This window comes from Ovis aries, chromosome 4 (assembly GCF_016772045.2).
Source record: "Ovis aries strain OAR_USU_Benz2616 breed Rambouillet chromosome 4, ARS-UI_Ramb_v3.0, whole genome shotgun sequence".
NCBI lineage: Eukaryota > Metazoa > Chordata > Mammalia > Artiodactyla > Bovidae > Ovis > Ovis aries.
In genome coordinates this window covers 116,079,369-116,097,707 of record NC_056057.1, presented here as the reverse complement: position 1 = coordinate 116,097,707, position 18,339 = coordinate 116,079,369, and the positions used below count along the sequence as shown (strand labels likewise).

At 42.1% G+C, this 18,339-nt stretch overlaps 1 protein-coding gene across 1 annotated transcript in view; it reads right to left on the bottom strand.

The window, feature by feature from the left end:
* The window catches only part of GALNTL5 (polypeptide N-acetylgalactosaminyltransferase like 5), a 53,324-nt gene extending 37,873 nt beyond the window's left edge, over positions 1–15,451 (bottom strand). The window contains exons 1-3 of the mRNA XM_060414915.1: positions 15,365–15,451; positions 12,637–12,937; positions 5,312–5,432 (exon numbers count right to left, since the gene is read on the bottom strand). Of these exons, the coding sequence (XP_060270898.1) occupies positions 5,312–5,432; positions 12,637–12,898 (383 nt within the window). The 5' untranslated portion in view covers positions 12,899–12,937; positions 15,365–15,451. The remainder of the gene's footprint in view (positions 1–5,311; positions 5,433–12,636; positions 12,938–15,364) is intronic.
* Positions 15,452–18,339: the final 2,888 nt, after the last annotated feature.

Here is an 18,339-nt window from a genome sequence, read left to right as displayed (position 1 = left end):
GAAGCCCCTGTTCGCCACAACTAGGGAAAGCACACGCAGCAACAAAGACCCAGCGCAGCCAAGTATGACTCTCTAAAGAAAGAACTGTTAAAAAAAAATGTAATGTACATAGCTAAATCCTAGTCAGAATAAAACGAAGACTTATAAACGTATTATTATCATCCAAGGAAGAGATGAAATAAACTATTTTAACCTTATAGAAGGGCAAAAAGACCACAAAAATGCATCAAAAGAAAGAAGACACAACCCCATAAAGGCAACTGGAAACTAATGAGTTAGAAGACAAAAAAAGTAAAATTGATAAATCAAAGCAAAAGATAGTTTTCTGAAAGATGACTAATATATATCAATTTCTACCAAGCTTTTGAAATCGAGAGGAAAAATGTACAAAAATAAGAATGAGAATGAACGCAAGGTGCCAGAAAAGGTGAAAGAGAATTACGAAAACAGGATGTGTGAACTTTAAGCCAATAGATTTGAAAGTAAATGAAGAAGATTTTTATTAAAATAGATAGCTCTGAATAGACCCTAGAAATAGAAAGCTTGAGCAGAACAATCAATAATCTTAGAAAACAACTAACATTTTTCCATGTCTGACAGCAGAAAATGGAGCAGTGATTCATAATTACCAGACAAGTTCCATTTCAAAATAAGAAATACATAATGATGACATTTCAATGATATAGAGCATAGAGATATAGAGAAAACATACAAATTCATTTTATGGAACTAGGAGAAGGCAATGGCACCCCACTCCAGTACTCTTGCCTGGAAAATCCCATGGACAGAGAAGCCTGATGGGCTGCAGTCCATGAGGTCGCAAAAAGTTGGACACGACTGAGTGACTTCACTTTCACTTTTCACTTCCTGCATTGGAGAAGGAAATGGCAACCCACTCTAGTGTTCTTGCCTGAAGAATCCCAGGGACGGGGGAGCCTGATGGGCTGCCATCTATGGGGCTGCACAGAGTCGGACACGACTGAAGCGACTTAGCAGCAGCAGCAGCAGTATAAATTTGATATAAAAATCTGATGACAGTAACTCAAAGAAGAAAAACAAAGCAGAGTTTCTTAAACCTGAGTCTTGCATAGGCTCAGAAGAAAAGAACTGTCAACCCTTCAGGGCTGATTTCAGTGACTTCAATGTTTCCCAAATATGCATATGCAAACGAAAGTCAACCTTGTGTTCATAAGCTCTTGGAGGTGGTGGTGGTGGTGCATGCTCAGTCGTGTTCGACTCTTTGTTACCCGTGGACTGTAGCCCTCCGGGCTCCCTTGTCCACGGAATTCTCCAGGCAAGAATACTGGAGTAGAAAAAAAAAAAAAGGAATACTGGAGTAGGTTGCCATTTCCTTCTCCAGGAGATCTTTCTTACCCAGGGATTGAACTTGCATCTCTTGTGTCTCCTCCATTGCAGGTGAATTCTTTACCACTGGCACCACCTGGGGAGCCTCTTATAAGCTCTTACAAAACCATAAATAAAATTGTAAACTATTAGTAAAATACAGCTAAAATTCAGTTAAATTAAATTAAACTAATTTTACTTTCGGGTTGTGTTTTGCTGAAATGAAATTACCACATACAACCCATGTGCTTCCTGTTACAGGAAAGTTTCTTTGAATTAGACAAGTCCGTGCTTGGGTGCTAAGTCACTTCATTCATGTCCAACTCTTTGCTGCCACATGGACTGTAGCTCACCAGGCTCCTCTCCCGTGGAGAATCCCTCCACGGGATTCTCCAGGCAAGAATCCTGGAGTGGGTTGCCATGCCCTCCTCCAGGGGCTCTTCTCAACCCAGGGATTGAGCCCTCATCTCTTCCACCTCCTGCACTGGCAGGCGGGTTCTTTACCACGAGCACCACCGGGGAAGCCCTGACTAGCCAGTGCGACTATATATTATATGACTGCTCACATCTCCAAGGACACAAAATTTTAAAATTTTCACAGAGAAATTGTAGACTTCTGAGGAACACTGATACAAACTAATCTAATTTATACAGGTCAAAACAATTAGACAAAATATTAGCAGATCAAGTAAAACAGCATTTTAGAAAAATAGTATAACTAAGGTTAGTTTATTTCAGGAAGGTAAGGATGGCTCAACATAAGTTACCAATAATTTGATGGGAGAAAGCCATAGTGATCATGCTAAGAAATTATTTGATAGAATTTAGCAGTCATTTCTGATTAGAATAAAATCCTAAGTCAAAATAAACCCACTCTCAATTGCCATAGCTTTGGCCAGTCATTGAACATGCCAGAAGTGGACTCTGCTACCAAGAGAGAAATTCTGTTGCTCCTCCAGAATCCTCTGGCATTATTCTGACACACCCATGAGAAGAATTGTTTTTAAAGAAAGGGAAGGAAAATGAATGTTAATAAATAAAGGAGAAAATTTCAAGTGAAGGAACAGAAAGAAATGTCTTTAGTGTAACCAAAGGTATTTAGCAGAAGTCAATCACAAACATTAAAAAATTAATTCCTAAAAAAATAATTCCCAACTCATTCTACAAGGCCAACAACACTCTGATGATAAAACCAGACAAGGATGTTCAATAGCACTCTTTACAAACACTGATATAAAATTCCAAACAAAATTTTGGAATTTCAGCAAAATCAAATGCAATAATATATAAAGAGGATAAGGCATCATGACCAAGCAGGGGATATCCCATAAATGTAACCTCTGTTTAACATTAGAAAATCAACATAATTTACCATCTTTACAAGCTAAAGACACACACACCTCAATGCACAGAAAAGGGTGTGACAAAATCCAATATCCATCTGATGAAAAACTCCTAACAAACTAGGAACAGAAGGGAATTTCTGCCACCTGGAAAAGAGCATCTATGAGAAGCCTAAAGATAACGTCATACTCACTGGTGAAAAACGGAGTGTTAAGATCAAGAACACAGCAAGGCTGTCCAATATCACCCCTTCTGTTCAACACTGTACTAGAGATTTTAGCCAGTGTGATAAGCTAAGACAAAGAAAAGCATCCAGACTGGAAAGGAAGAAGGAAAAGTGCAGATGTCATGATCATCTTCAGAGAAAATCCAGTGAATAAATTTTTGTGATCCTGGGCTGAAAGCAGAAACAAATTATAAAAAATATTGAACTCCATTAAAATGAAAAACGTTTGTTTTTCAAAAAGCACTAACTATTGAGAGAATGAAAACACAAACCATGGACTAGGAGGAAATATTTGCAATTATATATATGATAAAGGTCTTACACTTAAATATATAAAAAATTTCCCAAAACTCAATAATAAGAAAAGAAATAATCCAATTTCAAAACAGGCAAAATATTTGAAGTTTAAATTTAAAATGGGCAAAATATAAAGAAGATACACAGATAGCAAGTAAACACATAAAGAGATGCACAATATCATTAGATATCAGGAAAATGCAAATTGAACCTCAGTGAGATCCCACTACACACTCATTCAACTGGCCAAAATTAAAGACTGTTCACACTAAGAGTTGGCAAAAAGGTGGAGGAATTGGAAACTTCATAGATTGCTATAGTGATCAAAACAGTATGGTACTGGCATGAAAAACAAACACACAGATCAATGGAACAGAGTAGAAAGCCCAGAAATAAACCCACACATATGGTCAATTAATTTACATTACAATGAGCTCAAACAAATGAGCCAAGAATATAAAATGTGGGAAAAAGTCTCTTGAATAATTGGAAAAACTGAACAGCCACATGCAAAGAAGGAAATTGGATCTCTATCTTATACCATATTCTTAAGTTAATTAGAAATGAATGAAATGAATATAAGACCTAAAACTGTTAATCTCCTAGAAGAAAAGATAGGCAGTAAGCTCTTTGACATCAGTCTTGAATTTTTCTGGATATGACACCAAAAGCAAAGTAACAAAAGCAATAATAAACAAGCGGAACTGTATCAAACCAAAAAGCTTCTGCACAGCGAAGGAAACCTTCAAGGAAACAAGAAGGCAACCTACTGAACAGGGGAAAATACTTGCAAATCATATATCTGATAGGGTGTTAATATCTAACATATGTAAAGAAGTCACACAACTTAATAGCGAAAAAACAAACCAATCAGATTTGAAAATGGGCAGAGGATCGGAAGAGACATTTTTTTTCCCCAAAGAAGACATATAAATGGGCAACAGGCACATGAAAAGATGCTCAACATCACAAATCATCAGGAAAACGTAAATCAAAACCACAATGACATACCACTTCACAGCTGTCTGAGAAAGGCTCTTATCAAACATCCAAGAAGTAACAAGTGTTGGGGGGACGTGGAGAAAAGGGAATCCTTGTGCACCATTGGTGGGAATGTAAATTGGTTCAACTACTACAGAAAACCAGTATTGGAAGTTCCTCAAAAAATTAAAAAAAGAACTGAGCCAGAAATTTCTCCTTTGGGTATTTATCTGAAGAAAACAAAAGCACTAACTCAAAAAGATATACGCACCCACCTTGTTCATTACAGCATTATTTATAAGAGCCAAGAGATGGAATCAACCTAAGTGTTTATGAGTGGTGAAGGGATAGAGAAAATATGATCTATATCTATCTATAAAGTTCATCCATTAAAAAGGAGGAAATCTTGCCATTTGCAAGAACATGAATGGATCTTGAGGGCATTTTGCTAAGTGAAACAAGTCGGAGAAAGACAAATACCACAAGATCTCACCTATGCGTAGAATCTAAAACAAAGGAACAAGAAACAGTACCTCTCCCCCCAAAAAACAAGTTCATAGATATAAAGAAGAGATTGGTGGTTGCCAGAGGTAGGTGAAGGAGACAAGAAAGCTACAAAATTCCAGTTGTAGAATAAATGTCACGGGGATGTAAGGTACAAGATGGCAACTGTAGCTGAAAACACTGTATGGCATATTTGAAAGTCACCAGAAAAGAGGATCTTAAAAGTTCTCATCACAAGGAAAAAGAAAATGTATTATGTATGGTGCCCTCGTGCTGGGTTCAGTCCCTTCAGTCTGGTCTGACTCTTTTGGACTCTATGGACTGTAGCCCACCAGGCTCCTCTGGCCATGGAATTTTCCAGGCAAGAGTACTGGAGAGGGTTGTCGTGCCTTTCTCCAGGGGATCTTCCTGACCCAGGGATCAAACCAGTGTCTCCTGCACTGCAGGTGGGTTCTTTACCACGGAGCCACTGGGGAAGCCCCTGTGTATGGTGATCAGTGTTACTTAGACTTACTGTGATGATCATTTTGCAATAAATACAAATATCAAATCATTATGTTGTCTATCTGAAATGAATATGTAATATGTAAAAAAAAAAAATCAGAGGGAACATACATGACATTCCTTGTATCTGGCACGCTTCTGTAGTGGCCCAAGTTTTTACTGATAATGTGATTAAATCCATATGTTGAATATCCATGAATAAGTTCTGGGATTGAATAGTTAAACTTCTCACCTGAAAGAAAAGGTGTTAAGTCACATAAGTATAGGTTTACCACCGTCACATTGATAAAGGACAATAACAAAGATATCCTGAATTCACTCCCTGTATAACATGTCAGAGTAGTTTTTGTGGAACCTAAACTATGCCCAGACGACAAGGTTAAAATCAAAGGATTCACGCTGCTGCTGCTAAGTCGCTTCAGTCGTGTCCAACCCTGTGCGACCCCATAGACGGCAGCCCACTAGGCTCCCCCGTCCCTGAGATTCTCCAGGCAAGAACACTGGAGTGTGTTGCCATTTCCTTCTCCAGTCCGTGAAAGTGAAAAGTGAAAGTGAAGTCGCTCAGTCACGTCTGACTCTAAGCGACCCCATGGACTATAGCCCACCAGGCTCCACCGTCCATGGGATTTTCCAGGCAAGAGTACTGGAGTGGAGTGCCATCGCCTTCTCCGCAGAGCCCTTAGCAAAACCTGAACAATGAGTTACCCTCAGTCATTCAGTCTCTCCAGAGAAGTATGTGCTCGGCCTCCTGGGTCACATCATGATTCACAACTGTCCTGTGAAGCTATATCGACTGAGGGGTTTAGGGAAGGTGAGAGCTAGTCCCTCTTCCAAAACTGTTTGAGAGAATACAACAAGACGACCGAGGACAGCCAGCACATCAGTGCGCAGCAGTGTTAGTCACTCGGTCGAGTCTGACTCTTAGTGACCCCACAGACTGCAGCCCAACAGGCTGCTCTGTCCATGGAATTCTCCAGGCAAGAATACTGGAGTGGGATGCCACGGCCTTCTCCAGGGGATCTTCCCAACACAGGGATTGAACCTGGGTCTTGCCCATTGCAGGTAGACTCTTTACCAACTGAGTCACCAGGGAAGCCCATTAGTCATAACAATAAATAAAGTTGGCATAAAGTGAAAGAAAGTGAAGTCGCTCAGTCATGTCTGACTCTTTGCGACCCCATGGACTGTAGCCCACCAGGCTTCTCCATCCATGGAATTTTCTAGGCAAGAGTACTGGGGTGGGTTGCCATTTCCTTCTCCAGGGGAATTTTCCATTAAAAGATCAAAAAAAAAAAAAAAACACCTCTTAGATGGTAATAAAAACCAAAATGAAACCATAAAAGATAAATAAGATGAACTAATATGGTTAAAAGTGGAAGAATGGTCAAAGAATACAGGAGTCAAAATATTTTTTAAAGTATAGAATTCACTGGAAGGACAACCCAGAAAGTCATTTTATACTTACAGTAAGTTACAATAAAGATTTAATAGTCATGAGCTTGTAGACATCAAATAATGCTGCAACAAAATGCTTAAAGAAAACACTTTAAATATATCAATATATACTGCCACAAATAAACAGAAACAGAATTTTTTAAGAACACCTGTGAATCAGAGAAAAAGTCAGAAACTGAAATGATGCAATTAGTTAAGTGTCCTTGGTAGATTTATATTGTGCTCTGTTTATGGGAGAATGAACTGTCTTTTCCATTGCCCCAGGAATGTCTTCCAAAACTGATATAAATTCTATGTTGCTTTTAAAGCGGGTTCCCATCAAAAAGCAGTAAACCTATTTCTTTTAGGTCCTCTTTCTTACACCTAAAAAAATCCTTGGCATGACACAGCAGACAAGCGTGGGGGTTCCCTGAAACATGGAGGTAAGGGGCCAGGTTGGCTAGGGGTCTCAGGACTGGAGGAAGGACACAGTGGGCTCCTGACTTCTTTGTTGCCTCCCGTAAATCCCAGACTTCAGGTCGGTGCAGTTCAGTTCAGTCGCTCAGTCGTCTCCGACTCTTTGCGACCCATGGACCGCTGCACGCCAGACCTCCCTGTCCATCACCATCTCCCAGAGTTTACTCAAACTCATGTCCATTGGGTCGGTGATGCCAGCCAACCATCTCATTCTCCGTCGTCCCCTTCTCAGACAGGGCGCTGTCAGAACCTGCAAGAGGAACCACTAATAGGCGCAGGCAAAACAAGCTCCCAGCTAAGCCTGTTCCACCTAGCCCCGGGGCCAGGAAAGGGGACAAACAGAACCACCGAAAACTTCCGGCAACAGCCGCTCTAGGCCAACCGGCACCAACGGGAGAACCACAGCGCCCCCCGTGGCTCCCAGGAATACACACGCGTGCTCAGCTGCTCAGCAGTATCCAACTCTCTTTGACCCCGTGGACTGCAGCCCGCCAGGCTCTTCCGTCCGTGGAATTTCCAGGCAAGAGTACTGGAGTGGGTTGCCATTTCCTTCTCCAGGGACTAATACATGATGATCCTAAATAGAAGCATGCCAAAAACCAGCTGCAAAAATACGTGAAACAAAGCCCAGTAGAGTTGAAAGTAGAAACAGACAAACCCACAATTATAATCCGGGTCTTCAACACCCACTCTTAACAACTGTCAGAACTACCAGCCAAAAATGCAGCAAGGATACAGAAGAACTGAACAATATAATCAGCCAACCAGATCTAATTGAGATTATATTTATACATGAAGCACTTCACCTAACAATATCAGAATACAATTTTTTTTTTCAAGTATCCATAGAGCATTCACCAAGATAGACCATATCCTGGATGATAAAATAAACCTCAAAGAAACCGAAAAGAATTGAAATCAGGCTCTCCTCCTCACTAGGGAGTAGTAAATTTTGTTTCTGGAATATGTGCTGTGTTCCATCATGTCCAACTCTTTCTGACCCCATGGACTGTGGCCCACCAGGCTCCTCTGTCCTGGTACTTTTTGAGGCAAGAAGCCTGGAGTGCATTGCCATTTCCTACTCCAGGGGATCCTCCTGACCCAGGGATTGAACCCGCATCTTTTGTGTCTCCTGTTTTGGCAGACGAATTCTTTCCCACTGTGGCACCTGGCTTATTTTATAAAAGGCACCTTTTATTTTATAATGCTTCTTGAATAAAACCCTTCAAAAGAGAATAAAAATGTACAGCATGGTGACTACAGTTAACATACTCTATTATATACTGTATTGTATACTTGAAAGTTGCTGAGAGAATAGATCTTAAAAGTTGTCATCACATGAAAAAAATTTAACTGTGTGATGATGGATGTTAACGAAATTTATTGTGGTAACTAAGTTATGACCAACCTAGACAGCATATTAAAAAGCAGAGACATTACTTTGCCAACAAAAGTCCATCTAGTCAAGGCTATGGCTTTTCCAGGAGTCATGAATGGATGTGAGAGTTGGACTATAAAGAAAGGTGAGCACTGAAGAATTGATGCTTTTCAACTGTGGCGTTGGAGAAGACTCCTGAGAGTCCCTTGGACTGCAAGGAGATCCAACCAGTCCATCCTAAAGGAGATCAGTCCTGGGTGTTCATTGGAAGGACTGATGTTGAAGCTGAAACTCCAATACTTTGGCCACCTGATGTGAAGAGCTGACTCATTTGAAAAGACCCTAATGCTGGGAAAGATTGAGGGCAGGAGGAGAAGGAGAGGACAGAGGATGAGATGGTTGGATGGCATCATTGACTCGATGCACATGGCTTTGGGTGGACTCTGGGAGTTGGTGATGGACAGGGAGGCCTGGCGTGCTGCGATTCATGGGGTCACAAAGAGTCGGACACGACTGAGCGACTGAACTGAACTGATCTGTTTTGCAATATATGTGTGCATACGTGCCTGCTCAGTCCCTTCAGTCCTGTCTAATCTTTGTGACCCTATGGACTGTATGTGGCCCACCAGGCTCCTCTGTCCATGGGATTCTCCAGGTAAGAATACCGGAGTAGGTTTCATGCCCTCCTCCAGGGGATCTTCCCAACTCAGGGATAGAACCCGCCTCTCTTGCATTGCAGGCAGATTCGTTACTGCTAACCTCCTGGGGAAGCGCTTGTAATGTATACATATATAAAATCATCGTTGTACACTTAAAACAAGCTCAATATTATATACCAATTACATCTCAATTTTAAAAAGAATGAAAAGAGAAGGCACAGACTTGTGCAAAATATTTGCAACTCACATATCAAAGGATTTGAAACTAGCATATATAAAGTCTTAGAAATCCCAATCTTTAAAGTCTTAGAAATCAGAAGACAAACATCCCAATTTGAAAATGGACAGGGGCTTCCCTGGTGGTTCAGTGGTAAAGAATCCGCCTGCCAATGCATTAGACACAGGTTTGATCCCTGATCACAGAAGATACCACATGGCTCCGAGTAGCTAAGCCCAAGTGCCAAAACTATTGAAGTCCCAGCTCCTAGAGCCCGAGCTCTGAGATAAAGAAGCTCACACACCACAGCTAGAGAGTAACCCCCACTCGCCTCAGCCAGAGAAAAGCCCACGTGGCCACAAGGACCCCGCACAGCCAGAAATGAATGAGAAGATGGATGGAAGACTAGGAGAAGCCCCTTATAAAAGATGATGTGTGGCCATCAACCACATGAAAAGGTGCTCAAAAACCCTTAGTCATAAGAAAATGCAAATTAAGGCTACAGTGATACCTGCCATTTCTCACCCATCATAATGGCTAAACTCTAAATATCTGACCATGTAAGGTGTTGACCAATCTGGAGAAGATGGATTCTCCTCCACTGCTGAAGGGAATAGGCACTGGCACCCTTACTTTGGAACACAGTTTGTCATTTTCTTTAAAGTTGAGCATTTTGCTGTGGTTCAGTTGCTAAGTCATGTACGACTCTTTGCAACCCCACAGACGGCAGCAGCCAGGCTTCCCTGTCCTTCATTAACTCCTGGAGCTTGCTCAAACCCATGTCCATTGAGTCAGTGCTGCCATCCAACCCTCTCATCCTCTGTCATCCGCTTCTCCTCCTGCCTTCAATCTTTCCCAGCATCAGGGTCTTTTCCAATGAGTCAGTCCTTTACATCGGCTGGCCAAAGTATTGGAGCCCTACCTTCAGCATCAGTCCTTCCGATGACTATTCAGGACTGATTTCTTTTACGATTGACTGGTTGGATCTCCTTGCAGTCCAAAGGACTCTCAAGAGTCTTCTCCAGCACCACAGTTTGAAAGCATCAGTTCTTTGTCCCCCAGCCTTCTTTATGGTCCTACTCTGACATCTGTACATGACTACTGGAAAAAGCATAGCTTTAACTATATGGACCTTTGTTGGTAAAGTGATATCTCTGCTTTTTAATACACTGTCCAGGTTTGTCATAGTTTTTCTTCCAAGGAGCAAGTGTCTTTTAATTTCATGGCTGTAGTCAACCGTCCGCCCTGATTTTGGAGTTCAAGAAAACAAAATCTGTCACTGCTTCTACTTTTTCCCCTTCTCTTTGCCATGAAGTGATGGGACCAGATGCCATGATCTTAGGTTTTTGAACTGTTAAGTTTTAAGCCAGCTTTTTCACTCTCTTCTTTCACCCTCATCAAGAGGCCCTTCAGTCCCTCTTTGCTTTCTGCCATTGGAATGGTATCATCTGCATATCTGAGGTTGTTGATATTTCTCCTGGCAATCTTGATTCCAGCTATAAGTCACCCAGACCAGCATTTCTCATGATGTACTTTGCACATAAGTTAAATAAGTAGGGTGACAATATACAGCCTTGACATACTCCTTTCACAATTTTGAACCAGTCCATTGTTCCGTGTCCAGTCCTAACTGTTGCTTCTTGACTTGCATACATCGAATTGCATAAGAATTTTCCACAGTTTCTTGTGATCCATACAGTCAGTCTTTAGTGTAGTCGATGAAGTATAAGTTTCTCTTGAATTCCCTTGCTTTCTCTATGAGCCAATGAATGAGAGGGGTTCAGATCATGACAAGACCTGGAGCTGACTGTGGCACAGATCATGAGCTCCTTATTACAAAGTTCAGGCTTAAGTTGAAGAAAGTAGGGAAAACCACTAGGCCATTCAGGTATGATCTAAATCAAATCCCTTGTAATTATAGTGGAAGTGACAAATAGATTCCAGGGATTAGATATGGTAGAGTGCCTGAAGAACTGTGGGCTGAGGTTTGTAACATTGTACAGGAGGTATTGACCAAAACCATCCCAAAGAAATGCAAGAAGGCAAAGCGGTTGTCTGAGAAGGCTTTACAAATTTAGCTGAGAAAAGAAGAGAAGTGAAAGGCAAGGGAGACAGGGAAAGATACACCCAACCGAATGCAGAGTTCCAGAGAATAGCAAGGAGAGATAAAAAAGTCTTCTTAAGTGAACAATGCAAAGAAATAGAGAACAATAGAATGGGAAAGACTAGAGATCTCTTCTAGAAAATTGGAGATACCAAGGTAACATTTCATGCAAAGATGGACACAATAAAGGACAGAAATTCTAAGGACCTAACTGAAGCAGAAGAGATTAAGAAGAGGTGGCAGGAATACACAGAAAAACTATACAAAATCGGTCTTAAAGATTGGACAACCACTATCCTGTGGTCACTCACCCAGAGCCAGACAACCTGAAGTGTGAAGTCAAGTGGGCCTTAAGAAGCATTACTACAAACAAAGCTAGCGGAGGTGATGGAATTCCAGTTGAGCGATTTCAAATCCTAAAAGATGATGCTGTGAAAGTGCTGCACGCAATTTGTCAGCAAATTTGGAAAACTCAGCTGTGTTCACAGGACTGGAAAAGGTCAGTTTTCATTCCAATCCCAAAGAAGGGCAATGCCAAAGAATGCTCAAACTACCACACAATTGCCCTTACTTCACATGCTAGCAAGGTAATGCTCAAAATCCTTCAAGCTAGGCTTCAACAGTATGGGAACTGAGAACTTCCAGATGTATAAGCCGGATTTAGAAAAAGTGAAGCGTACAGCTTCCATATGAACCATCTATCCTATACCGAGGTATTTACCTAAGAGAAACAGAATGTTTTTATACAAAGACTTATATGTGAATATTCATAGTGGCACTGCAATTTATTCTAGAACAGCCACAAATACACTTCAAATACATGCTATACTTTGCTTAAAGAAAATGAGGAAGATATCCACGGAGGAGGAAGAATGGGGGTGATGTTTTTTTACTGTACCTATTAAAATTTATTTCTTAGAAACACAGAAAGCTATCTGAAGCAAATATAGCAAATTACTTTAAAATTCTCACATTTATGAGGCAAATACATACAAGCCTGTTTGTGTTATTTTCTCTCTGTGGTTATATATATATGAACATATATGAAATACTTCGTAATTTAAAATTGCATTGCTCTAAAAAGGGCAGTCTCTTCCTCTTCCCAGTCTTCAACTTATGGTATATTTTTCCCTTACTGTGGCTAACAGGGGAAATCAAAATACTTACCTAATCTTAACGACGACTTCGGTTCTGCAGGCTCATCTTCCCTAGCCCTTTGCACCCTCACGTTGTAAGCTCTCGGTATGTGCACTGAGTCAGCTTTGCTTCGAAGTTTTTCTCCAAGGGACCAAATTAATGGATTTCCTTTCTCCTGGGTCTTCTCTTGCTTCTTCACATGATTGTAGTGAAGATAAATACTAAAGACGGCTATCCAGATGCCGAATGTCAAGGAGGCACAGAGTAAGCTCTGAATTATAACATTTCTCATTGTAAACCTAGCATTTTTGAAGGTCCATTTTAATAGTTCCTAAACCAGAAGGATTTACGAGAAGCTGTATTAGATATTTTCATCGTTTGAGATCATCTACTTGGCTTAAATTCAGTTTACAGTGTTTTTAAAACAGGATCATTTTGACATCAGCGCTTATCTCCTACTTTGATAAGATAAAGTGTACCCTTAGGAAAAAACCTCTTAAAACTCCATATTCCTAAGATTTCTGCTGGGCTGTAGTTGTGCCATGCAGGATCTTCATGTCGAGTGTGGGCTGTTAGTAACAGTGTGTGGGATCTAGTTCCCTGACCAGGGATCAAACCCAGGCCCCCTGCATTGGGAGTGTGGATCCCCAGGGAAGTCCCCTCATAAGATTTTTTAAAGTCAAAATGTATAACATGCTTATAAAACACACAATATCATTTAAAGTCATTGACCCAAACTCCTGAGATAAAACTAAAGGAAAAAAATGTGAAAGAAGGGTTTTTCATCCCTATACGTGCTCAGCCCATGTAGGAGTGATAGCATCAGTCTTTGTTTTTAAAAAGCAGATCTGACGCTAGTCAGACTGTTGCTTGCTGTTGCTTAGTCGCTTAGTCTGTGCGACCCCGTGGACTGTCACCCACCAGGCTCCTCTGCCCATGGGGATTCTCCAGGCAAGGATACTGGAGTGGGTTGGCATTACCTTCTCCAGGCGATATTCCTGACCCTGGGATTGAACCCAGGTTTCCCGAATTGCCGGCAGATTCTTTACCATCTGAGCCACCAGGGAAGCCGAAGAATACTGGAGTGGGTAGCCTATCCCTTCTCCAGGAGATCTTCTCAACCCAGGAATCAAACCAGGGTCTCCTGCATTGCAGGTGGATTCTTTACCAGCTGAGCTACCAGGGAAGCCCCAATCAGACCGTTAGAAATGTATTAATGAAAACACGCAACATCCCATAGTGGAAAAAAAGTGGGCAAGGAGCAGTGTGAACCCCACTGATGGGACTGTGGAATGCTGCAGCCACTTTAAATCTCGGTCTCAAGTCCACTCCTGGCCACCGGATCAGTAACGTGGGCCAAGTCACATCATAGCTTGGCCGGGAAAGTGCAAGACCCACCCCCAGGGAGGAGAGTCTGTTCCTGAGATCTGCAGGGCCCAGGCATCACCACCAGTGGAGTCAGGGCCTGTGTCTGGGTGGAGTCCTGAGGATGCCGGGTAAAGGGAGCGGGCGTGTAAAGCTGGATTCGGTAGTTTACTAACACAGGAGCGTTCTCTCAGGACAGAGGACCTAACACCCTCACCAAGATCTTGGTCGCACAATAAAGTTTTGCTGATTGAATGAATAATCCCTTCAAAAATGAAATACTCGATTAAGGAAAGAAGTATCGGGATTTCCTTGGTGGTACAGTGGATAAGAATCTGCCTGACAATGCAGGGGACACAGGTTCAATCCTTGGTCCTGGAAGATCCCACATGCCAAGGAGCAACTCAGCCTACTAGACACAACTACTGAGCTCCCATGTTGCAGCTACTGGAGCCCGTGTGCCTAAAGCCTGTGCTTTGCAACAAGAGAAACCAGCGCAATGAGACGCCTGGGCAACGCGACTAGAGGAAGCCTGCATGTAACCAACAGAGGCCCAGAGCAACCAAATAAGTTACTTACTCATAAAAAGAAGAAATATCCAATGTGTAAGAGAAGAAGCTAACTTCTAATGAGGGAAAATGGGCGGATTAAAGGAACTGGAAAGAGAATGAAGCTTATGACCTATTAAATGTCATTTTAAGAGACTTCTGTTTTGAGGTTCTCCAAAACCCAAAAGCAGTTAGAAACTAGTTAAAGGAGAAAATAGTGAAGGGAGGCCACCAAGTTTAGTGTACAAAATATACACATGAATTCATACGATAGATGTATCACTGAACAATAAATCGATATTCTCTGGAATTCTACCATACTAAGAAAAAATGGGAAAGAATAGGTATAGGTGTATGTGTAATTGAATCACACTGCTGTGTATCTGAAACTGACACAGTGTTGTAAATCAACTGTTTGTTGCCGTTTTGTTGCTCAATCTTGTTTGATTCTTTGTGACCTTATGGACTGTAGCCCACCAAACTCCTCTGTTCTTGGGATTCTCCAGGCAAGAATACAGGAGTGGGTAGCCATGCCCTTCTCCAGGGGATCTTCCCAACCCAGTAATTGAACCCATGCCTCCTGCATTGGGATTTACCGCTGAACTACCAGGTCTTCCCTATACTCCAATATAAAATGAAAACATATACATATAAAAAGAACACTTGGGGAAAGTTTTCTTAAGATGTGACCACATAAAAATCTCTCACCCTCCAGACTTCTTATTTTACCAACATTATCCTACATTAGATTTTCTTAAAGCAGAGGAACATGGACCTCGTCTCCCATCCTCCCCACCCCAGCACCCTCCCCCACACTCCCGCAAAACACAGAAAACGTCTCCTACCAAGAGATAGGTCTGTGATTGGCTTTTCAACTCTGCCGTCTCAGAAGGAAATCATGTTCGATTATTTTCTTCACTAAAACTTACGTGCTGGAAAAATACAGAATTAATTTGTTAAAACATATTTCAAAGATAATTTGTATGTATAGCAAGTAAAATTTTAAATGCATTAAAAAAACCCCTTGAGTTAATGAAAAGAATGTAGTAAAATAGAAAAGAATGCTGCTAAAAATCACTAACACACGCACACACGCACACACACACCAAGAAGCCAAAGCCCTAAACTAAATCTGCATTTATGGTCACTGAGTTTTAAAATGTAAGTCTCTGAGCCAGGAAAACATGACCATGCTTTATGTAATGTCACAGCCAATCTTTTTCTGCCAATAATCAGTATTTATAATCCTTTGCTTTCCTGCTGCTGCTGCTGCTGCTGCTGCTGCTAAGTAGCTTCAGTTGTGTCCAACTCTGTGTGACCCCATAGACAGCAGCCCACCAGGCTCCCCCCCTCCCTGGGATTCTCCAGGCAAGAACACTGGAGTAGGTTGCCATTTCCTAGAACAGTCTTAATAGCAACCTCTGCACAAGATCCTTTCCCTGATGAGGGAAAGATGGAAGGCAGGAGAAAGGGATGACAGAGGATGAGATGGCTAGATGGCATCACTGACTCAATGGAAATGGGTTTGAGGAAGCTCTGGGAGGTGTTGAAAGACAGGGAAGCCTGGCGAGCTGCAGTCCATTGGGTCGCAAAGAGTTGGGCTGCATAAGTCCATGGGGTCACAAAGAGTCGGGACTCGACTGAGTGACTGAACCCCAACGAAAGGTCTTTTCCAGTGAGTCAGCTCTTCTCATCAAGTGGCCAAAGTATTGGAGCTTCAGCTTCAGCATCAGAGTCTTTCCAGTGGATATTCAGGGTTGATTTCCTTTAGGATTGATTGGTTCTGATACTAGGAAGAGTTTTTTTTTTTTTCTATGTTGCTTTTTGAATAAGTAGTACATTCATTTTGTATAGATCTTAAGAAGTACAAAAGGTGTACCTTTGCGGTATACAATGAGAACTGGCCCTGATTTTCAAGAACCAAAGTTATTACGATGCCGAGTAAGCCTCTTGGGTGGCATAACCCAGCCTGAAAAATCTGACCTTCTTAATCTTGATCCCCAGAGCCAGAGTCCTATTCAAGATTCAGAGATTTGATGCACTGCGCTCACTTTTTCTATGTGGAAGGACACCCCCTCCCCATCTTCCCACTTTTCAGCATATGGACCTCAGCCACCTACCACTGAGACAAACACTGGCCGCTATGGAGTTGATGTATTCTCCAAGCTGGGTCATAGGCAGATTTGGGCAGGACTCTATGCTCAACAAATGATCTCAAAGATGGAATTTCCTCCTGAATGGCTGACTCAGTGGCGCCTGGATTCTGAGCAAATTGCTTGATTGTTCGGGGTACCCTGCCTGCATGGTGGGGCTCAAAACACAGGCTGCCCCAGGCTGCCTCACAAAGCCCTGTGACATCATACAGGAGCTCTCCAGCCCCAGTGGCCCCTGCCTGGGAGCTCCAATCAGTGGGCAGGATCCAGGAATTCCAAAGCTGGAAGGGTCTTTCCAGATAGTCTCAGAACCCTTGCTCCTCTGCTGAGGAAATATGAAAGTCCTTGCTTTGGCCAAGACGAAATCCTAGCCTTCTCTAGGGCAAGCCTCATTTTTGGCTTTTCTGAAATAAACTTTAAAAAAATGAAGAAGCCTTCAAAACATCTCAAGAGACTTAAAGATAAGCCAAAGGGTTACTTGGCTGCCTTTTTATTTCTTACTCTATTGCTCAACTTTAGACATTAGTACATGAGTTCAGCCAAACACTTGTGAAATTTCTTGTCTCTTAAGTCTGGGTAGACCTGACCCTCCCCTGAATTCAGGAGACTGACTCAGTGTTCTTCCTCGGACCAGACATCTGCTGGTACATGAGAGGAAAAGGGTGAGCTGAGATTTTGATACCTTTCCAGGGGCATATTGCCCCTGGACAACCAATAATGACCTTCAAGCATAACTTCGAATCTCCTTTAGACAGGCTCAAAAAAAAGGTCCTTTTATCATAATATTAATATTAAAAAGTAAGCTTTTATTTATAATCGCCCCCAACTGGAAAAGGCCCAAACGTCATCAGTAGGAGAATGAACAAGTTGCGCCTCTCCGTATAATGGAATGCACAGCAGCGGTGAAATGGCTGAGCCACAGAGCCACAGAAGAGGGAGAATCCCACATACATAGCCCTGAGTGATAGGAGACAGTGGATGCTAAGTCCCTTAGGTTGTGTCCTACTCTTTGTGGCCCTATGGACCATAGCCCACCAGGCTCCTCTGTCCATACGATTCTCCAGGCAAGAACACTGGAGTGGGTTGCCATGCCCTCCTCCAGGGGATCTTCCCAACCCAGGGACTGAACCCTTGTCTCTTCTATCTCTGGGCTTTCCAGGCAACGCTAGAGATAAAGAACCTGCCTGCCAGTGCAGGAGACGTAAGAGACGAGCGTTCAATCCCTGGGTGGGGAAAATCCCCTGGAGAAGGAGAGGGCAACCCACTCCGGTATTCCTGTGTGTGAAATCCCACGGACAGAGGAGGCTGGCGGGCTACAGTCCATGGAGTCGCAAAGAGTTGAACACGACTTAGTCACTAAACAACAACAAGTTTTTGCTAAGCGAATGGCCACCCAGCAAGAAGGCTACATTCTGACCCCCTCTGGGTCCACCTGGGAATTTTCCTGGATGGTGCTTAATCCTGGGAGTTGGTGTGAGTTCCTGGGGTGGACAGCATTCTTGCCTTGACCAGAACATCTATGCCTTTATCTGATTGACATATTCAGCTTACACTTAAGACTTAACTTGAGAAAAAAAAATTCTTCATTTAAGAAACCATCTTCAGAGTCAGTGAACAATTATATGATTCTATTCAGTTTGAAAAAGGCTGATATAATGTCTCTGAGC